Below are 24,477 nucleotides of genomic sequence, written 5' to 3' on the forward strand. Positions count from 1 at the left end.
TTTTAAATCCCCCGACATTCCTTGGCCTATAACATACACCCCCGGTTATACAACGATCAAATCCCCAAAAGAAAAATCAAGATAATGCTACTGATCTTTCTGATTCTTTCATGGTTTATGAATAAAGGACATTCAGGGGTGTATGTATAATGTTTCGCACCGAAAAATATATCCAAAGTTGCAAAGATTGTATGATAACTGAAACAGCGGCTGATTAATCACCTGATTGTCCGCCACATATCGTACAAACTGGTTAATTACCCGAGTATCAGCCACAATACAAATATCGTACAAACAGTCCATCAAATTAAACATATCATTCAAGCAATACCTTTTCTAAAATGTCAAAATACTTAATTCCTATACGAATCTAGTGCACAAGTTATTTATTTTTAGATTTTTTTCTCCCTTTCCCCCTTTTGCATGGCGATTTTTGTTGACTTTTTTGTCTGTCGGGTTTTGGTGAATAATCATGATTTTGAGGCGGGGGGGGGGGGGTAAGAGAGTAAGAGGTTGATTACGTTGATAGGTTGTGTATCTCAAGATTTTCATGATGAACTTCATACCTGCTTTTGAGAAAGAGCTTGTCACATGTTGCTCCATCTGTGGTAGAAAGCGTTCAACCCCATGAAAATCTAAGGAAAGATTAGACCCGGTCAGAGAGTCGAGAATTAACATTAGAGTCAACGGGTAAATTAATGGTGTACTGTTTCCGTGTAGTATAATGGTGTGATAATCTGCCAATCGCTAAAATAATTAATGTTTCTTTAATTAACCACTTCAGGATCAACTTGCTAGCAAGTCGTTAACCTGTCACCATTTTTCAAGCCGTCATTTTGTAACAACGTACGATATATGTATATTTACGTTCCGGTATATTAAAGAATTGAAGAATCATTCGAAGTCTGTTATATCCGAAGAGAGAATTTACACCTCTAAAGTAGTACCAATACCGACTTAACCCAGTTAACATTGATGGTTAGATTTACGTAAAGTTTACGTCATTATGGTTAGATTTTGGTTAGCGTCCAATAATGGTAAAATTCTTTGGTTAAATTTACGTTACTTTTACGTCATAATGGTTATGGTTACTTTTACGTCAGAAAATGACGTAAATGTAACGTAAACTTTATGACGGATTACTAACCAATTTTTTTCCCTTTGAATACTTCTTGATTAAATAACATTACAAGTGTGTGCACATTCTAACAATTGATATATAGTCGGAATTCAGACATAATAATTATATATGTATTATTGGTTATAATTCTAACGTTAATCTAACGTAAATTTTACATCAGGTTTCTAACCGTTAGTTTATGGTTAGTTTTCTGACGTAAATCTAACGTTAGTTTTCTGACGTAAATCTAACGTTAGTTTTCTGACGTAAATCTAACGTTAGTTTTCTGACGTAAATCTAACGTTAGTGTTAGTTTTATGTCATAATTTTAACCGTTAATTTAACGTTAGTTTTCTAACGTAAATCTAATGTTAATTTTATAACATAAATCTAACTTTAGTTTTCTAACATAAATCTAACGTTAGTTTTCTAACATAAACCTGATATTAGTTGTAAAACGTAAAACAAATGTCAGTTTAATGTCATGATACTAACAATTAAGGGCTTGACAAGACAGCTGTCTAGTCATTAAAATGGGTAAGACCCTGGCTCGCTAGCCTGGAGGTCGAGTGTTCGATCCCTGCATTGGCCGAGAAAGTTCATCCAGATTTCCGGCGTGGTTTCCCCTTGTCAGTGATGCAGGAGGGAGAGTCTGACAAGGACAGCTGTCTAGTTGTTCAGATGGGATAAAAAACCGAGGTCCCGTGTACACATTGGCATGCATGTAAAAGATCCCTTGACAGTTGGAATTCGATATAAGAGTAGTGCCACTGTCAGGGCAAAATTTCCCTCATAACACACTGTATGGTGTATGGCCATCTTCATTAGCCCAGTTCGGAGCAGAACAGTTGGACGTTAAACCCCATTTCATTTCATTACATTTTGTATCCATTTCTAAGTGCCCAAGAATAGAGATCTAGCTCCTTTAGTAGTTGCGGTCTGTAGGTGACACACAAAGAGAAACTGAATGAATGAATGATCTACTCTCATTTCAAATTCCAAATGTCAAGGGTTCTTTTACGTGCACACCCACGTGATGGACTAGACACTGTTTTTTTGAGGTCCTCTGTCCTACACCACTACTAACAAAGGGAACTTTCTCGACCAACGTGGGGATCACGTTGGCTAAGTGGGTAAGACGCTGACTCGCTAGCCTGGAGGTCGGGTGTTCGATCCCTGCATTGGCTGAGAAAGTTCATCCAGATTTTCCTGCGTGTTTTCCCCTTGTCAGTGATACAGGACGGTGGGCCTGACAAGAACAGCTGTCTAGTCAGGGATGAAAAACTGAGGTCACGTGTACACACAGGAGTGCACATGAAAGATCCCTTGGTAGTTGGAACTTGATATAAGAGTAGGCCATAGCGCCGCTGCCTGGGCAAAATTTCCTTCATAGCATACTGTATGGCGTATGCTCGTCTTCATTAGCTCAGTTTAGGAGCAGAACAGTAGGACGTTAAACCCGATTTCATTTCATTTTTCTCGACCAACACGGAAATTGAACCCCTCATTTGCTAGCCAGTGTGTTACTAATTACTAGAGAGAGAGAAATGGGGTTTAACGTCTACTCGACACAAACTAGGTCATTTCGGGACTAACATATGGTTTAATTTTTATTTACATAATTCGCTTGCGCGTAGGGGTCTTTAGCAGTGGGAGAAAACCGGAGGTTGGACAGGCGACCCTACTCCTTGTCACGTACAACCGGGGATCCGAAACCACGCCAGTCAACTCAATGACAGACTTTATGATACAGCGCCCGCACACTAACCATTCAGCCATCCAACCCCCCCGTTACTAATTACTAAGTTTGTGAAATGTAGGTTTTTCCTCATGTAGGTTTGTCCTGATGAAGACAGGTACATACCATACAATGTGCTATGAGGGAAATTTTGCCCCAGCAGCGGCACTATGGCCTACTAATATCGAATCCAACTGCCAAGGGATCTTTTCGTGCAAGACAATGTATACATGGTACCTCGGTTTTTTGTCCCATCTGAGTGACTAGACTACTGTCCTTGTTCCTGCACCTCTGACAAGGGGAAACCATGTCGGAAAATCCTGATGAACTTTCTCCACCAATGCAGGCATCGAACACGTGCCCTCCGGATTACCGAGCCAGCATCTTACGCACTTAGCCACCGTGGCTTTATCAAAATTAGTAATGAAGATGTGCTATGACAGAAATTTTGCCTGGACAGCAGCATTACCGCACTTACTAATGACGATGTGCTAGGAAAGACATTTTGCCTGGAGAGCAGCATTTCCGCATATAGTCATTACCAATAGTTCTAAGTGCACGCCAACCTGTAAAACAGGTCTTTACACACTTTTCCATCATTACCAATTACTAGTCTGTGGGTTCACTAGTCCGTGGGTGCACTAATCCGTGCATTCACTAGTCCACTAGTCTGACTCTATAAAATACTATAAATATGAGTATTAAAGAAACACAGTAGATATGGTGACTGATATCACCCTTCGTAAACCGATAACCCAACATCACGGCATTTTAACCCGAAATCACAACATTTTAACCATTATAGCATATGCCCTTCTTCATTAGCCCACTTGGAACAAAATAGTAGGATTTTCAAACCCCATTTAAAATTCATTTTCATACTTTTCTGCACCAATCGGACTATTGAAGATAGTCATACACAATGCAGAGTGCTATGACGAAAATTTTCTATGGACTGTGGCAGGGCGGAGGATCTGGCAAGGGATAAGGTATAGGTGTTTGGGTCATACAAAAAATCAAGTCCTCGTGTACATATTGGCATGCACGTAAAAGACACTCCGACAGTTGTAATTCAATATCAGAGTAGGCCATAGTGCCGCTATCCGTGCAAAGTTTCCGTCATAGTACACTGTATATAGTGTATGCCTGTCTTCATTAGCTCACTCAGAGCAAAACAGTAGGATGTTTAATCTCATTTAATTTTATTTAATTTTCCTACTTTTCTGCACCAATGGGACTATAAAAGATAGGCTGGCAAGCGGACGACCATATATTTATCGTCTCTCGATAAAAGACCTATCTCTGAAAATTAAAATTCCCCGATTTGATTATTCTTTTAATATGACGTAATTATGTAACCTCATATAAAATATAGTAGAGCGTATACAAACAAATTATATGAATAGATTCATTATCAGAAATATTACAGGCCTTTCAAACGAACAGTCGCCATTTTAAGAGATAGATGTACAAATATATTTTTATCGTCTCGGGCAAGGTCAAGGTCACGATCTGTTCACGGTTGATGATTGTGTTTAAATCGGTTTATATCATATTATTTCTATTCACATTACAATATTTTTTTTATAGGTTACGGTTATTGTTGTTATTTATCTAAATTGCTTTTATTATTTATTAAATATTTTTTGTTTGTTCGTTTGACCGGAACGTACGGAATTCTGGGATTTAAAATGGCGGCATAGGTGATTATTTTTCCCAAAGAAGAAATGATGCCGTGATTTAAAGTTAAATAAAGCTATTCCACACATACACAGACGATTTTGGATTCAGCAAAGTAAAGTTGAAGGTAAGTGCACTTTTTATGCGAACTTCCGTTGACAGTATACCGATAGATCTAATGTTGATAAAAAAATAATCTGGCCGTGGAAAAAGTTTGCACGCAACTTTGTATATCAGACAGTCAGTATTTGTTTTTAACACGATGCAGTTACATTGTCCGTAAACCATACTATTCATAAACAAAATCAACATTGCTTTAAGTTATCGAAAGTAATACTGGTTCCAAAATTGTTTTTAAAAAATCTGGATTAAAAAATTATCAAACACATAACGAATTTATTAATGATGTAGACTGTTAAAATTCAGGCTGTGCTAATTATTATAATATAAGTACATGTAGTATTTTCTAAACATTTTTATGGGTGTTTCAGGTTGGGTTTTTTTGCAAATTTAATAATGCATAATGCAAGAGCTAAATCTATATATTGTACGTAGGTTAAGTAGGTATTTCTTGAGACTGTAAATGTTAAATTTTTTTATAAGACATTTTAATGTATTAACTTGCTAAGTCTATAATCAAGTCTCAATGCCATCGGGTGCTCGAGATGTTCACATATTCAAACACTGGCGGTTAATGTTAATGATTTAATTTAATTGAAAAATGGATAATCAAGACTTTAAGCTTATATACATAGGCCTATTTAAATGATATAACATTAAATAACAAGTTTGCCCGTACATACTTGTACATAAAGGTTTCAGTCCTACTCCCCAGCTTATTTTTTCTTGTGGTGGCCAAGAAAGTTCATCAGGATTTTCTGGCATGGTTCCTCTTTTAACTGGTGCAAGACAGAGGGGCTGGTAAGGGCTAATGTACAGTTGTTCGGATAGGACAAAAAACCAAGCTCTTTTGTACACACGGCCAGTCAAAATTTCCATCACAGCACACTTTCAAGCATTTGTCCAACTTCTTTAGCCCTGTTTGAGCAGCACAGTATGATGTTGAACCCCATTTCATTACAGATCCACAGTAGGTTGGCTGTCAGCCCAGTTGGAGCTGAACAGTAGGCCGTTTAACCCAATTACGTTTTTTTTTGGGAGTATAAAGTTGCTTTTTATTTATTATTTTTTTTTACAGATCCTACATGTATATTTGAGCACCCTTGGTGGCAGTAATGACAAAGAAGTTCTAAAAAGATTTATATGGGCTTTATAATGAAAGTTAGACAACACTACTACTTGCCAAACACTACTACTTGTCACATAATGTAATGATATAAATATATATGTATCTATGGTAGCACAAATATCATCAGAATGTAGGCCAAAGCTTTACAAGCATTGTAGGCCTAAAATACTTTCTGTCTTAACTTTTGACAGTCAATTCTTTGATGACTAGTTAGTTTAGAGCAGATATCCTGTCACAGTATTATATAACAGCTCTTTGGCTTAAAGTCTAAACTGAGTTGTATCAGTGAGTTGAAAATCATCTGTGTTCCTGTTATTGCTCCCTGCTGCAGCCAGTAAACAATAAACTTTTGCGTTCCTTACAAATCTTCCAATTTTTATTGATAGATCAACCATAGCAAAGATCTCTATTAAGATTATATTTGTAATGTGTGTAACAAATTCTATGACATAGGTATAATATTGGTGTAGTTAAGTATATACCATATTTATGCACACATTTCAATGTTGGCATATTATTAGTCTCTATCATCTAGAAAAAAATATTCTATATTCTACGAATATTAGTGTGGTTGCGTTGTCAACATTTGAGAATAATCGGTCATAGGCTAGATTATCCGGTCTTTTACATTATCATAAACAAAGTCTAAGGGAGGTAACTAGTCCTAAAACAAGATGTTGACGCCCATGAAATTTATATAAGAATGCCATTTCCGAAAATCCATTTGATTGCATTGTCAGTTCAATATCCAACACTCTTAATTTTTTTTATTGTAAAATTTCTCTCTTCATGGGCCATGTCTATGTTGTTTTTTTTATTGAATCCTAATTCGTCATCACGATTCATGTTTGTTTATAAATGCAAGTGTTATTGACAACTGTCCCAGACCCTCATTACTTATATGGCCCAACTTTTCTTCGGCGTACACCGGCACGGTATTAGACTAGGATAACAGTCCCGAAACTCATGGAGTTGAAGAACATTAGTCTTATATACCGCCTCTACTTAATTATGGAAGTAGGTTGGAAAAATGTAAAATTTGGCAATTTGACTTATACTCAACATCGACTTATACCCTGTATGGTAATGTGATGATGCCCCCTCTTCCAGACAAGACATAGGCTATAACTGTTTCAAATGACAAGTGCTAAATGAAGTATTTATGTGGTCTTTGGTGAAAGAAATGAAATGAAATGAAATGGGGTTTAACGTCCTACTCCTAACCTGGGCTAATGAAGACGAGCATATGCCATACAGTGTACTATGAGGGAAATTTTGCCTGGGCAGCAGGGCTACGGCCTACTCTTATATCGAATTCCAACTGCCAAGGGATCTTTTACGTGCATGCCAATGTCTACACGGGACCTCGGTTTTTCGTCCCATAACGACTAGACAGCTGTCCGTCTGTCAGTTCCTCCGTCCTGCATCACTGACAAGGGAAACCACGCCGGAAAATCAGGATGAACTTTCTCGGCCAATACAGGGATCGAACACCCGATCTCCAGGCTAGCGAGCCAGCGTCTTACCCACTTAGCCACTTGATCCCCCCCTTTGGTGAAAGAGAGAGAGAGAGAAATGGGGTTTACCGTCCACTCGACACAAACTAGGTCATTTCGGGACTAACATATGGTTTAATTTTTTATTTACATAATTCGCTTGCGCGTAGGGGTCTTTAGCAGTGGGAGGAAACCGAAGGACCCGGAGAAAACCCACGAGGTTGGACAGGCGACCCTACTCCTTGCCACGTACAACCGGGGTTTCGAAACCACGCCATTCGACTCAATGACAGACTTTATGATACAGCGCGCGCACGCTAACCATTCAGCCATCCACCACCCCCCCACCCCCCTTTGTTGAAAGAAAACAGAGCTGTGGCTAGTGAAATGAAAGTTTAACGTCCTACTGTTTTGCTCTGAACTGGGCTAATGAAGATGGGCATACGCCATACAGTGTGCTATGTGGGAAATTTTGCCCGGACAGTGGCACTACGGCCTTCTCTTATATCGAATTCTAACTTCAAGGGCTCTTGTACGTGTACGCCAATGTGTACATGGGACCTCATTTTTTTGTCCCATTTTAATGACTAGACAGCTGTCTTGTCTAGCCCTCTGTCCTGCATCACTGACAAGGGAGAACCACGCCCGAAAATCTGGAGTAACTTTCTCGGCCAATGCAGGGATCGAACACCCGACCTCCAGACTAGATAGCCAGTGTCTTACCGACTTAACCAACGTGATCCCCGTTGTGGCTACAATTCCTGGATTTGAAGGTCAGGTATGATATGAAACGAATATTTTTAACCGGTTCACCAATGCAACCAATCCGTGACGGGTTAACTGATAGAGGGTTACATCCTTGATATGAATATACTTGTCGCGGGTTTTAAAAATAGAAATATATATATAAAGGTAGCTCAAAATTCATCTCTACATGTACAGAGGCCAAGGGGGGATCATGTGGCTAAGTGGGTAAGACGCTGACTCGCTAGCCTTGAGGTCGGGTGTTCGATCCCTGCATTGGCCGAGAAAGTTCATCCTGATTTTCCGGTGTGGTTTCCCATTGTCAGTGATGCAGGACGGAGGGCCTGACAAAGACAGCTGTCTAGTCATTTGGATGGGACAAAAAAACAAAACAAGGTCCAGTGTACACATTGGCGTGCACATAAAAGATCCCCTGGCAGTTGGAATTCGATACAAGAGTAGGCCATAGCGCTGCTGCCCGGGCAAAATTTCCCTCATAGCACACTGTATGGCGTAACCTTTTGCGTCTCTTCAAAATATTTCAAATCTTTTGTCATGGATCAACCATTGCAAATATCCGTGTTACAATTATATTTGAAATGTGTTAAACCAATTCTGCAACACATGTAATATTGGTGTAGTATATATCTTTGTTTATACACCCACATATCAATTTTGGCCCTGTTTGTCCGTACACTGGGTGTGAAATGTGAATCATTCCGATTGTGAGAGGACAAGCATTATCAATATACAGCTTTTCAGGACTTTGCTTTCCTTGGTTAATTCTCCCTAGTCTAGTCGTTTGGATGGTACGAATGATCGAGGTCCTGTGCACACATTGGTGTGCACGTGAAAGATCCCTTGGCAGTTTGAATTCGATATAAGAGTAGGCTTTAGCGCCGCTGTCTGGATAAAATTCCATAATAGGACACTGTATAGCATATTTCCATGTCATTAGCCCTGCCGGAATAGGACATTAAACCCATTTCATTTCACTCATTCCAAAGTTAACTTCTATTCCATCAATACCTTGAGCAAATAAGATAGAGGCTATAGGTTTTGGCCCAATTTGGTCAATATCCCAGTTTTTTCTTTCTTATATGCATATCAACACTTTCATAGCGCTAATGTAGACCTTTTTCTTGAACATTTTCCCGTGTCAGTGATGCCGGACAGAGGACCTGACATGGATGGCTGACTAGTCATACGGAAGGGACAAAAAATCAAGGTACAGTGTAAACTCAAGTGTGTGTGTGTGTGTGAAAGATCCCTTGGCAGTTGGAATTTTATATAAGAGTACGCCATAGCTCTGCACACTGTGTGGCATATGCCCGTCTTCATTTCTCAAACAGCTGTGGATAAAAACTGTTAATATTTAAATGTGTATTTTGTATTTTATAACATTATATTTTTGTCTTTTAAATAAAGTATATGTATACATACTTGTAGTATATTTTGTCATATAATTCTGCTAGATTTTTAACATTTCTGTGCAATACATTTAGAATTCTGACTGGTTATGGGTAGATAGAGAGCAATGGGGTAAAACATCCAATAGACATAAACTGTCCTTTGGGACTAAGGGATTCAATTCAAGTTGAATAATTCATCCGCACCAGGAATCTTTAGTAGTAGGAGGACCCAGAGAAAACCCATGTTCAAGTTGGGTGTGGAAACAAACCACTTGACTCAATGACAGACCTTATGATCTAAAGCGCACACGTTGGACCACTCAACTTTTAGCCTCACCCACGGGTCAGGAAAATTTGATTATTGGTTGAATGTACTTCCCATTTACTGCCGCAAATAATGAATAATTTTGAAGGTTTTAATGCTCATCAAAATTTGACTTTAGAATTGCATCCGTAAATGATGTTAATTTAATGTTAGATTTACGGTATAATGATCGGTTAGATATCCATCATTTTGCTCATCCTTTTAACGACAATTTAACGTCAGGAAATGACGTTAATCTAGCGTAAAGTTTACGTCATTTTTACGTTATATTTACATCATTTTCTGACGTAAATCTAACGTAAAGTTTACGTCATTTTCTGACGTAAATCTAACGAAAATGACGTAAACTTTACGCAAATTTTACGTTAGATTTACGTCAGAAAATGACGTAAAGTTTACGTTAGATTTACGTCAGAAAATGACGTAAATATAACGTAAAAATGACGTAAAGTTTACGTTAGATTAACGTCATTTCCTGACGTAAAATTATCGTTAAAAAGATGAGCAAAATGATGGTAAACTGACTGACCATTTTTACGTAAATGTAACGTAAAATTAACATCATATTGTTATGTGGGAAGACGTGATATAGGGCTTACAGAAAACACTATAGAGTCAATGGGTAAATTAATGGTGTACTGTTTCCGTGTAGTACCAATACCGACTTCAGGCGTGACATAGGGCTCACAGAAAACGAACTGTTTTATCGCCAAACAACACCGTGGGTTATCAGAAAACGAACTACTTTAACTCTGACAAAACCGTGGGTTATCTGAGAATCGTCTAATTACAGGTGCTAAACAATTACCAAACTATCTTACAATATATCAGATCTCCCAAATTATCATTTATAGTATACAAGCAAAGACGTTTTCGTCACGTAGTAACAACCAAGTGTTATCTGAAAGTCATCAACTAATGAGATTTGTGTTTACCTTTCGGTTTAACGATTGCTCCAGCAACTTATACTTATCAAATAATTAATAAAATGGGGTTTAACGTGTAGTAAACACCGCCATTGTATATTTCTATGGAAACTTGTACAATGCGAGTATTTCGCCCCGACAGAGGCATATAAGTCCACTCTTCCTTGATTTATATCCGTTAATGGTTCTTTTATGTGTATGCCAGTATGCATTCGCCGATCAAGACATATAAAGGGTTTTTTTTTAAAAAAAATTGATTCAAACTAGGCACATTTTAACCGAGAGCCCTGGCAGCTCAACTACCAAACAATTATTAAGACCAAATTATCTAACAGATTGTTACACTAATCTAACCCGGTGGCACAATGGGATGTCCCAGAGATCCTATTTTGGTGATATGTTGTTTAATGCTATTAAATGCCATTGAAATATACGTCAAATCTTGGGAATTCAAACTATGATACTCCAATACGGGTCGATAAATTTAAATAATTATTACAATTAACCATTTTACTGGTCATTGCAACTATAATGGCTTAAAAAGTTTTGTAACATTGTACTTTAGCTTATGGGTAGTTATCCATCTTGTGACTATGCCTGCACAGTTTCAATTTTAGTTGTTTCTACTGGGCTTATACCGAGATTCACAAGGAGCTGCTGCATTTGTTTACAAAGTGAATAACACAGGACCAAACACCGATCCTTGCGGCACACCTTATTGTAACACCATTAACATGGACATATTACACACGATCAGTGAGGGTATGCTTACTCTTTCTAGAACTAAGGATGACATATAACATCCCATTCATAAGTTGAGTGTGTTTTATTTTTCTTTTATTGTGAATATATAGAAGACAAGAGAGAGAGAGATGGGGTTTAACGTCCACTCGACAAAAATTAGATCATTTCAGGACTTACTTATGGTTCAATTTTAATTCAATAATTCGCTTGCGCATAGGGGTCTTTAGCAGTGGGGGGAAACAGGAGGACCCGGAGAAAACCCACGAGGTTGGACAGGCGACCCTATTCCTTGTCACGTATAACCGGGGATTCGAAACCGCGCCAGTCGACTCTATAGAAGACAAAGAAAAAGAAGCAGAGATCCCATTTCACAAATAAAACCTTAAAGGGTTACGTATGTACATACAGGAATAATAAACTACAAACATCACTATACAGATACACAAAGATATAGTTGATCTGTATACAAAAGCAATATTCCAAGTATAATTGTTTTAGTTGTATTTCAGTGCTCTGTAAACGACCATGAAAGAATTAAAATATTGATTAAATCAAGCGTTGTAATAATTCACCCTTGACCTTTCGCCAGATGGCACCAGAATACATCAAAGAAATGGAAGACTATCCGTCTCCTATGCCGAAATGTCACGTGGCTATCATATGTAAGATATTGTTGGCGTGTAACGGTGAGGGGTGGGAGAGATATTAAATATGTTTATTATTTTATTGACACCAGGCGTGGGCTACATCAGGCGGTTTAACCCCCGCACTAAATCAATATTTACAACAAACATGGCGGCAATCTAAGGTATGCACATTTGCATTCCTGGGAGGTTCCACCACGAGAGAGGGAGAGACAGAGAGAGAGAGAGAGAGAGGGGGGTGGGGTTTAACGTCCACTCGACACAAACTAGGTCATTTCGGGACTAACATATGGTTAAATTTTATTTCAATAAATCGCTTTCTCGTAGTGGGAGAAAACCCACGAAGCTGGAAAGGCCACCCTACTCCTTGTCACGTACAACCGGGGAATCGAAACCACGCCAGTTGACTCAATAATGCAGACCATATGATTCAACGCGCACGCGCTAACCATTCGCCCCCCCCCCCCGAATGTTCTTAGCATTTCTAGAACACCTGATACCACGGGCTGGAGAGTTAAAGTAGCTTTATTTTTATTATTTTATAAAACGAATTATACCCAAACTTGACTTGTAGCAAAGAATATTCTCCTTCGTTTAAACCACCAAATTATCATGATTAAGACATTATACATTATTTAAAGTTACAATTTCATATTTTTAAGTTATATTTTTTATAATGTATTAAAATAAAGCCCTAAAATAGATGATATCTATAAACAGTCCTACCTTGTTAAAGAATAATCCTATTAATCCTATAATTCACTATTGGCAGTTGAGAAATTTTCAACTTCAAATTCAAACGTTTGAAGATAGCTATTCCATGGTGGGGAATAGGAAAACAACGGAGGTAAATGGGAGGTAATTTGTTATTATTTCCGGTGTGAAGATTTTTAAGTTTGAGATAGATAACCTATGATCGTACAATAGTGAGTTGGCAACCTGTTGAGCAAAAGACATAGAAATAATTATGTTTTGACTTTCTTAGAAAATATGAAATTGTAACTTTAAACTGTCCCGCAGAGAAATCCGAGTCTTCACAAATTCATCACACTTTACTTTAATAACTACCGAACGCAACTTGGACTGATATACCTTTTAGAAATTCAATTTTAGATATTATATTATTTCAATTATGTTTCCGACGTGGTTTCCCCTTGTCAGTGGTGCAGAACGGAGGGCCTGACAAGGACAGCTGTCTAGTCCTTCGGATGATACGAAAAACCGAGGTCCCGTGTATACATTAGAATGCACGTAAAAGATCCCTTGGCAGTTGGAATTCGATATAAGAGTAGGCGATAGTGCCGCTGCCCGGGCAAAATTTCCCTCATAGCACACTGTATGGCGTATGCCCGTCTTCATTAGCCCAGTATAGGAGCAGAACAGTAGGACGTTAAACCCCATTTCTTTTCATTTCATTTCATATTTCAATTATGCATTTCTCATTTTAGAACCCACATTCCAAAATAAAGAGAAGAAAACTGAAGATTTATTTCTGTGTCAATTTATGAAATATTAGAGATATGTTATTTTAGTTATTGAGGAAGGGTAGGGTGTGACGTATACAACCGGGGTTTATCTCATAATATACAACCGTAATATAATATGATCATTTCTTATAGATAACTCATGAAAGGAAGAATCCACCTCTTATAAAAATATATATTCTATGTTTTGTGCAAATCCCCAGTTTACAATAACATGACCGATATTCACAGAGAGAGAGGGGGGTAACGTCCACTCGACACAAACTAGGTTATTTCGGGACTAACACGTTTCAATTTTATTTGAACAATTCGCTTGCGCGTAGGGGTCTTTTAACAGTGGGAGGAAACCGGAAGACCAGGAGAAAACCCACGAGGTTGGGCCGGGGAATCGAAACCACGCCATACATCTCTCTCTCTCTCTCTCTCTCTCTCTCTCTCTCTCATTTTATGCACTGGTTCCCACCTGTATATTATGCTAATATGATTTTATATTAGATTAAGTATATCAATCACAAAATAATGTAATTTATGAAATATTTAATCGGAAAAAAACTATATATAGATATAAATGCATGGGCAATTACAAGATAATGATCTGCACGTGCGGTTCTCGGCACGTGCATTATATATATATGTACGCTATAAACCCATTTAAATCAGTAGTCGGGAATACAAACACAAACAACATCAAAAGAGGAATTTTACTCGCGTTAAGATAAAACAGTGCATAAAGAACGGAAATGTTAAACCCATTTAGAGCCAGTAAAACTAACGAAGGGCCGTGGAGTTGACTTGGTAACTCTGTATGTCTTTGAGCAAATGAGTATAAGGCCACACCAAAATGAATTTCTGTACTTTTGGGAACATAGTGAAATGGTGTTTAACGTCCTACTGTTCTGCACCGACTGGAGGCGGACATACGCCATATAGTGTGCTATAAGGGCAATGCTGTACCGACAGCGGCCCTGGTGCCTGTTTCACGAAATTTTGACTAAGATCAATTCCAAATTTTAGTAATTTGATTGGATAATATTAGGTTGATTTTTAATGCTTAGCCAATCAAAATTGAAGTATCCACTAAAATTTAGTTAAGATTTCGAGAAAAAAGTCCCTGGTCTATTCTTATATAGAATTCAAACTGTCATGGGTTCTTTTAAGTGCACGCACGTGGTGCAACACTGACAAGAGGGAACCACGCGCGACATCCCGATAAACTTTATCGGTTTACGCAGCGATCGAACTCGGGTCCGCAAGGTTAGCGAGCCAACGTCTTACTCTAATTCCTTCATGGAAAAAAAAAGCTAATTCAAAAACAAAAAGTACTTAGTTGTTTTTCTTGAAAGCTTTTTTTAGTTCCAAATGTTTCAGTTTTGACATTTTAACAAAACCTCGCACACAAGAATTGAGTAGGTTATTTGTTGATCAGAAGGACTAAAAATTTAGGCTGGTTTGGCCTTAGTTAATAAAGTAACATCAGGTGGTCTACATGGTTTGATGTCTAACTTCCTGCAACAACCGGGATCACGTTGGGTAGGTGGGTCTGACGCTGGCTCGCTAGCCTGGTGGTCGGGTGTTCGATCCCTGCATTGGTCGAGAAAGTTCATCCAGATGTTCCGGCGTGGTTTCCCCTTGTCAGTGATGCAGGACGGAGGGCCTGACAAGGACAGCTGTCTAGTCGTTCGGATGGGACGAAAAACCGAGGTCCCGTGTACACATTGGGGTGCACGTAAAAGAGCCCTTGACAGTTGGAATTCGATATAAGAGTAGGCCGTAGCGCCGCTGCCCGGGCAAAATTTCCCTCATAGCACACTGTATGGCGTATGCCCGTCTTTATTAGCCCAGTTTAGGAACAGAACAGTACGACGTTAAACCTCGTTTCATTTTATTTCATGTCCGGCACCAACCGGGATCTCGGTTTTTCGTCCCATCCGAACGACTAGACGCCTTCTGCCCCAAGTCGCGACAAGCCTAACGAGAACACTGAATGGCTATAGCCGTCTTCATTAACCCGTTAAATTGTGTCGGAAGTGGGACGTTAAACCCCATTTCATTTTTGAAAACCCCAAATATAAATGACAATAAAAAGTTGTGTTTGAAATGAAATGGGTGGGGTGGGGGGACTTTAGATGTTAAATTACATTTTGTGTAAAAGATGTGAAAATTTTAAAGCATTTAAAAATTTAATTGTATGCTTAAAGGTCTGGAGCGTCATTTTCACTAAATGTCAAATTTCTCATGTTTTAATACAATATGTACTCGGATTAGTTATTTAACAAAATGAAATGGGGTATAACGCCCTACTCTACTGGGCTAATGAAGACAAACATTTGTATTTAATCAAAATGAATATAATATATGTTTGTAATGAGAAAGTAAAGCAGGATATTCTGAAAATCGCGGTGGTATTGGTTCCAGTTTCAAGTTCTTTGTCTAGACCTACCCCGAAACATTAAACTCTTTTAAAACACCTGACCGTCGGATCAGACGGTGTTAAACACATCTGGGAAGATTTAAAATCAAGCCCACCACGTATAGAAGGCCGAAACGCAAACCATGTGGAACGCATCATAAACCGAACCACAGTCTTTTATTGTCTTTAAATCGTCAACTACATTTAAACCTGTAAGACAAACGCATGACCCGGACGTTTTCTCCGATTACTCCAGATGTTCTCTGTTCCCCCGTTGACAGGCGAACGGAAATTTTATTTATTCTGTGAATTTCTACAAATAAAAGCATCTTGAATCATTTGATGCGAATCTAAAAACATGGCGGACACATGTGGATCAGGGAAGAATGTTTTTGTAGCCCCATGCCCGTGGTTATGTGAATGAAAGAGATAAATACACAAATTATACTCGATACACTATTTTGGGGTTTTTTTCAAACGACGAAAAAAAGCTATATAAGCCCATGTGTGAGACGCAGTGATTAAGGCGCTGGCTCGCATATTAACAGGTTTCGGATTCCATTGGCCAGGTTGGATCAATTTCATTCAATTTTTTTTAAAAAGAACGATTAAGGAAAACCTAGGCCCCGTGGATAGCAGTATGTCATTGGCATCTCGTACACAATATCCAGCAATACCACAACTATTGCATATTGTATACCCGTCGTCGTTTTCCAAGTTAGTGCAAAAAGTAACCGTTCTGTCAGGGGTGGGGTGCGCGATGGCCGAATGGTTGGCGCGTGCGCGTTTTATCATAAGGTATGTCATCCACTAGCGTGGTTTCGATCCCCCGTTGTACGTGACAAGGAGTAGGGCCGCCTGTCCAACCTCGTGGGTTTTCTCTGGGTCCTGCGGTTTCCTCCCACTGCTAAAGACCCCTACGCGCAAGCGAATTATTGTAATAAAATTAAACCATGTGTTAGTCCCGAAATGACCTAGTTTGTGTCGAGTGGACGTTAAACCCCATCTATCTCTTTCTCTCTAATATATCACTATATACGTAATCTGATTAAAATACAGATCTATATTTCGTTTCGGTTTTTTTTTATACAAGTAAAACGAAATTTTAAACTATAAAAACGAAACGAAATAGGATCTGTGTTTTAATCAGAGTGAACTATATATACAATGAAATTAACTAATATTGTCGATTTAAAAAACAAACAAACAGATAAGGCAAATATGTTGATTTGCATGAACTGCCATTTATGAAATGGAATGGGGTTTAACGTCCTACTGTTCTGCTCCGACTTGGCTAATGAAGACGGGAATTTATGAAGTTGACAATATGAATGTAATTAATGAGAAATTGCGATTGCAAAGATTGTTCAAACGTGATTGCCTTTGAACCCCGGGAATCATCCACCAAAACTGAACCCGATCGCATTTGATTCCTGAACTACTACTTGAATGAAGTCGTTTATACTCACCGAATTATTTTTCGCACGGAAACCCGCGGAAATTGCCCACAGAGCGTATTTTTAGGAACAGTTTGCGCGAACGATTTCGATTACCCAATCAAGAGTTCGAGGTCAAAGAGCACACATGGTCAAATCGTTGGGCCAGTTTCATCTGCGAATTTCCGCGCTTTCAATACGAATGATAATTCGCTCGGAATGTCGCGTCCGTGCTCAGTATGTTAATTGTAGATGTTATCTAATATCCCTACTCCCTAGTTACAGAAAAGACTTATGTGGGGGATGAATAAAAATAATTTCAATTTCAATTTCTTCTTTGTGAAATGAAATATATCTTCACAATACTTACTGGGTAGCTGCTCCATAAACTATTTAAAGGAGCTAAGTTGCTAATATTTGTGACCTAGATATTGACACAAATGGGTGTCAACGCATATAATAATGTAATATGAATGTATATAAACTGATTTACATTCAATCGTTTCTGTTTTTACTGTAATTTCTAATCAGTTATGTTCGTCGAAATACGCCAGAAGTCGCAATCAAATGGCAATCTCTAGCGTCTGGTTATTCCAGTCTACACTGATAAGAATAAGGCGTCGCCGTTTGACATGAATTGTAGTTTATGCCTAGCCTCGTTCTTCGAGTCCCCTGTTACAAATGGCGCTGAAACGCATTATGGTAAAATGTCTATTTTGTCTTAAATATTGGATATCAGAAGCCGATCTTTTCCTGGTAAGATCACAACATCAATGTTGATTTAAATTGACAAATAATTCGTGTTTTCAATTTCGAAGACTTCGGATGATACTGAGTTAGAGACTTGGCTACTTTAAAACCCTTTGACCCACCTTAGACAGGGGCTTAGACAGTTGGCGAGCACGTAAAAGGGGGTCTAGACAGTTTGAGAGTAGACGGTCCCTCATAGCACACGGCTTGCCGTATGCCAATCGTTTGAAAACTGGTTGGTGCAGACGTTAAACCTCATTCAATTTCATTTCTAACCAGTTTGTTGATCTAGCTATCGGCACCAGTTTGCACCCCTTTAACCTATATGGGACTAAAAGGTTGATCTGCCGATTCCCGCGGGTCCAGATGGTTTTAGAATTATACACCACCTGTCGGCCAGGTCTTGTAACAATTAATTTAAATAATTAGAAAATACTTACCTGTCACGTTTAAGCAGTTTTCTGTTGGAAAATTGTGACATTGCAGCTCAGACGGCCATCTTAATCCACGTGCACTGAGTCTATGTATCGACGCCTCACGTGCAATATGACACGTAGAACGACATGGTAGCAACAATGATGTCGACGTTGACAACAAACATGGCGGCAGATATAAAGAACATAAGAAATATTTTAACTTCAGTTCATTAACAACTGTTAAATAGTAAATTATTTTCGATTCTATGTCTTCTTGTCCATTAATTCCAAATAAATTAGGCAAATTTGTCAGATTGTTTTCATAGATATTGGCACAAATTGGAATCCGTATTTTTTCACATTTTTCCCGGAATTTGATGGAACTACTCGACACCATGAGTAAAAGTCCAAGAATTGGAATCAAGTTTAAAACAGAAAGGACCACAAAACACTTCACCGCCATTTTCCTTTCCAGTTTCCGGGGTATAATTTTGTATCCTTGTTAACTGTGATAAGTAAATTAAATTGTTTGCGTTCAGGTTGTCGAAAATGCTCGCCTACTACGCCTATTTGATATTAGGCTCAATGAAATTTGTGTTAAAACTCAAATTGCTCCGTTGCAGATGAAATCGCGAAATTGAATATAAAAAACGAAATGGTGTTTGAAACAATTTTAAATCAATTATTCAGCTAAATCCAATTAAAATCCTGCGAATCGCGAATCACAATTTTACAAAACACCCACAAGAAATGTTAGCGTCCTATCATATTTTAGGAGATGAAATATAGCCTACTTGGCTGTTAAACATGTATAAAACCCGATTAAAATCTTATCACTTCCGTGGACCGTGCAGTTCTGTTAACAAATCATTTATGTGTGAAAATTTGTGCAGGGTATTTCCCTTATCACTTGTGATTCTGATAAGCGCCCGTTCACGTGTGTACACTATAAGTCGTGGAGATACTTGCACGTTCGTTTCGCTATCGGTCAGTGGTGAAGGAATTAAGTAGATACACGCAGACACAGAAACGCCCCTTAATACCTCTCTCAAGAATTAATGTTCAATTTTAACCACTTTCAGATTTTCATGGAATATTACTTTTCCAGATCGCCAACCATCCGTCATTTCACACATTACAGACATAAAAACGATGCACATGCGTGCTTCCGGGTGAAATATTTATGGGTTTGTAAATACCTCCAGTTGTAGTGAACAAGATAAGACGCTGAGTTGTTGTCCAGATTTACAAGGATATTAAATTTCATTGAGGTCTTGAACACGTCTGTAATCCAATATGCATGCTGACCGCTAGCGATGACGTAATACCAGAGTAACCTCCCTTGGTGTTTCACCCATGACAACAGGTTTATTTCTTTACCCGAGGTTTGTATCTTAATGAGAACAAATTAAAACATGTTCCTGGTACAGGTCGTCTTGTTGTCTTTCCAGTTACCATCAGCAACATCAACTTATTGTATCCATTATTTATGACCGGATTTTTACACTTTGAAATTCTTGCAATTTTGCAGACCAATTCTTTGAAATCCGTGTGACTTTTTATGGAATTTGTAAACATTCAACTGTTGCAGGCTATTTCTATTAATTCCTAAACTTTCTGAAAAAGAAGAAGATTGTTATGTTGTCGTGCACATCGATGGAACTATTAAAAAGAACTACGGGGAACTATTAATAGTCCTCGGGAACAGGAAAACGTATAGTTTTTCGGGTGGGACAAAAATCATAACCCGAAAGTTCCTGGTTATTAAGCCAGCGACAAACTCCCACGCCTCACATGAAATATTATATGTGATCCAGAACAACAATTGAAATATTTGTTGAACATTGGGACAGTCGCCAAAACAGTTGTTTATCATGTCATCTGGGGGTTCGAATGGCCGAATGGTTAGCGCGTCTGTCATTGAGTCAACTGGTGTGGTTTCGATTCCCCGGTTGTACGTGACAAGAAGTAGGGTCGCCTGTCCAACCTCGTGGGTTTTCTCCGGGTACTCCAGTTTCCACCCACTGCCAAAGACCCCTATGTGCAAACGAATTCTTGAAATAAAATTGAAACATATATTAGTCCCGAAATGATGGTTGGATGGCTGAATGGTTATCGTGCGCGCGCTGTATCATAAAGTCTGTCATTGAGTCGACTGGCGTGGTTTCGATTCCCCGGTTGTACGTGACAAGAAGTAGGGTCGCCTGTCCAACCTCGTGGGTTTTCTCCGGGTACTCCAGTTTCCACCCACTGCCAAAGACCCCTATGTGCAAACGAATTCTTGAAATAAAATTGAAACATATATTAGTCCCGAAATGACCTAGTTTGTGTCGAGTGGATGTTACCCCCCCCCCTCCCCCTCTCCCCCCCCCCCTTCCCTCTCTCTTATCGTGTCATCTGTATGAAATGTTTATTCTAAAGATAGTTTTAATCTGTGCATTTACCCTTGGTACATCAAAACCATTATTAACTGAATCTTTTAATCTGAAACGTAAACAGTTTCAGCGATAATGACTCTCTTTATATCATCGCCATTAACTTTATAAACACAGGCGTTTATCCTGTTTATTCTATTATATAACATGAAAAATAAAATGATATGGGGTTTAACGTCCTACCTTTCTCAATCTGATTAAAATACCGATCTATATTTCGTTTCGTTTTTTCATACTTTCGATGGCCTACTAGTAAAGACAAGTAAAACAAAATTTTGAACTATAAAAACGAAACGAAATAGGATCTGTGTTTTAACCAGATTGTACTTTTCTGCTCCGACTGAGGACCGACAGTGTGCTAAGAGAAAAATTTTGCCCCGAGATAGCACAACGGTGTACAATAGTATCGAATGAGAGAAAGAAAGAGATAAATGGGGTTTAACGTCCACTCGACACAAACTAGGTCATTTCGGGACTAACATATGGGAGGAAATCGGAGGACCCGGAGAAAACGCACACGGTTGGACAGGCGACCCTACTCCTTGTCACGTGCAACCGGGAAATAGAAACCACGCGAGTTGAATCGATGGCAGGCCTTATGATGAAACGCGCACGTGCTAATCATTCGCCTCCCCCTCCTTGTATTGAATTCCAACCGGCATGGTCACTTTTACGTGTACGTCAATGTGAACATGGGACCTCGGTTTATCTCCCCATCCGAAGGACCATACGTTATCCCTTGCCAAACAATCCGTCCTGCACCATTGACCACGCCGGAAAATGCCGATGAACCTTCTCGACCCACACCGGGATCGAACTCGGGACGTCCAGGTTAGCGAGCCAGCGTCTTACTCATTGAACCACCATAGGGAGCCAATATAATGTGCCACCATGGCGAGCTAACGCCTTAAGCGGTGGACACACTAGCCGAATGATTCGGGCGAATCGTTCGGCCGAATCAATCGGCGTCGAAATTCGCCTAGTGTGTCCACTGTCATTCGGCCGAATGATTCGCCCGAATCAAACAGGTTTGATATATTATTCGGCCGAATTATATTCGCCTGGTGTGTCCGCTTCGCCGAAGCATTCGGCCGAATATAAAATTCATTAGCCAATCACCACTCATATCGAGAAGTCACGTGATAGATTGAAGACATAGACGCCGCCATGTTTAATAATGTGACGTGAAAGGTGATGCAATCGACAGGTTGAATTGGGCGAGGCATTCGGCTAATGTGTCCACCCATTCGGCCGAATAAAATTCGGCGCCGATTGATTCGGCCGATCGATTCGGCCGAACGATTCGGCTAATGTGTCCAGTGCATTACTCACTGAGCAACCGCGAGCCAACCTTTTACTCACTAAGCCACCACACGGCGACCCAATCTCCTCTTCACTGAGCCACCACGGTGAGCCAACATCTTACTCACTGAGTCACCGCGGCTTCCTAGTATATTACAGATATAAACCGCATCTCACTCCCCATGCACGCCACATCTATGCATTGTCCCGGTGTTTGCCGAGAAAGGTTCTCGGGATTGTCCGGCAAGTCCCCTTCCAACCCCTGCCAGTGGTTATAAACGGAATGTTGGCAAGGGGCAGCGTAGGAGGGGGGCTAGTGGTCTAGAGTGTCACGCTTTGACCTTTAGCTGGCCGATCACCTCTGGCTTGTGGTTTCGATTCCTGGTGTGAGCGTATGTGGCTTGGAGATAGGGGCGCCTTCTCAACCTCGTGGGTTTACTCCGGGTACTCCGGTTTCCTCCCACAGGAAAGACCCATGCGCGTGCGCTAAGATAATTTGTCTGCGATACCTACGGTGGAAGCGGACGTTAAACACTAAGAACAACAAGGGGCAGCGTCTCTTTGGGTGGGACGAACAATCGAAACCCCGTGTGCACGTAAAGGAATCCATAACAGTTAGAATTCGATATAAGAGTAGATCGTAGCGCCGCTATCTGGGCAAAATGTCATACCATAAAACAATGTTATTAAATTTAAAGAGGTTCAAAGCGACAGGGTACCCATATCAATGCCTTAAACCCAACCGTCGCTTAAATAAATTACTAACTGATTTTCCATTATTGCATTGTTCTGGCTTATATTGGTGAATTTTATAAAATAGAAAAATGTTTTGCTACAAAAGAAGACTGATACTGACCGTAAGCAGGTGCTCGACTTCCCCAACCTCCTGTATCTATCTTGGTTGGCTTCAATGAACGGCGTGAACCGATACCAGTACACAGACAAGAAACCGTCTGCCAAAAAAACATAACGTGAGATATAATTCCCGCCTTTCTTTCGTTTTATCTTTCCGCTGGTCGTCTGCTATATCATCCTGATTCCTGATTTCGTGTCTATTATTACTCTGGTAACCTGATGGCATCAATACGCTGCCAGTAACCCGAGTCAAGTGTTTGGATAACTTTCGGCTTGTCTGTTCGCTCCATTGCTTTTCTCAATTATCACTTGCACTTATATTTTTTTTTTTTTTTTTTTATTGGTAAACGTAAACACTATTTTTTTTTAAATGGAACGGAAAACGGATTGGGGAACAGGCATAGCAGCCTATATCACCCCTCTCTTAATAAAAATGAAATGAAATGTGGTTTTATGGCACTCCTCATAAAAGGAATATAAAATACATAATATAATAAATAGATCTACTATGTACATATTCTAAAATAATAGGGAAGAAAACATATAAACCCCTCTCCTCATAAAAATGAAATGGGGTTTTATGGCATTCCTCATAAAAGGAATATAAAATATACATGTATAATATAATAAATAGATCTACTATGTACATATTATAAAATAATGGGGAAGAAATCATATTAATTAAATAAGTTATACACACATTATTTATAACAAATGAAAGAAAAAATATGTGCTATTTTAAAACATGATTAAAAGTGGCTAAATCGCTAATATTTGGGACCTCGAAATTGACACTAATGAGTAGCAACGCATATAATAATGAAATATGAATGTATATAAACCGATTATCATTTAATCGTTTCCATTTTTACTCTAATTTCAAATCAATTATGTTCGGCGAAATATGCCAGAAGTCTCAATTGAATGGTAATCTCTAGCGTCTGGTTATTCCAGTTTACACTGATAGTATTTATTGTGTATGCTGTCCGGATAAGAATATGGCGTAACCGCTTGACATGGCTTGTGGAATATGTCTAGCCTCGTTCTTCGAATCCCTTGTTACAAATGGCGCTGAAACACATTATGGTACACGATTCGTGTACCAATGATAAAATGTTTATTTTGTCTTAAAAATCGGATATCAGAAGCCCGTCTTTTCCCGGTAAGATCACAACATCAATGTTGATTTAAACTGACAAATAATTTGTGTTTTCAATGTCAAAGATTTTGGATGATATTGAGTTAGAGACTTAGCTACTTTAAAATTGATAAGAAATTAAAATCAAAAATACGTCTTGTGACATCAAAGTA

At 39.0% G+C, this 24,477-nt stretch overlaps 1 protein-coding gene across 1 annotated transcript in view; it reads right to left on the reverse strand.

Moving 5' to 3' along the window:
* Positions 1–23,256, reverse strand: part of LOC126810122 (secreted frizzled-related protein 2) — a 37,215-nt gene extending 13,959 nt beyond the window's left edge. Inside the window, exons 1-2 of the mRNA XM_050535106.2 lie at positions 23,168–23,256; positions 18,599–20,191 (exon numbers count right to left, since the gene is read on the reverse strand). Coding sequence (XP_050391063.1) covers positions 18,599–19,037 — 439 coding nt within the window. The 5' untranslated portion in view covers positions 19,038–20,191; positions 23,168–23,256. The remainder of the gene's footprint in view (positions 1–18,598; positions 20,192–23,167) is intronic.
* Between the last annotated feature and the right edge of the window lie 1,221 nt (positions 23,257–24,477).

Source organism: Patella vulgata, chromosome 2, assembly GCF_932274485.2.
Source record: "Patella vulgata chromosome 2, xgPatVulg1.2, whole genome shotgun sequence".
NCBI lineage: Eukaryota > Metazoa > Mollusca > Gastropoda > Patellidae > Patella > Patella vulgata.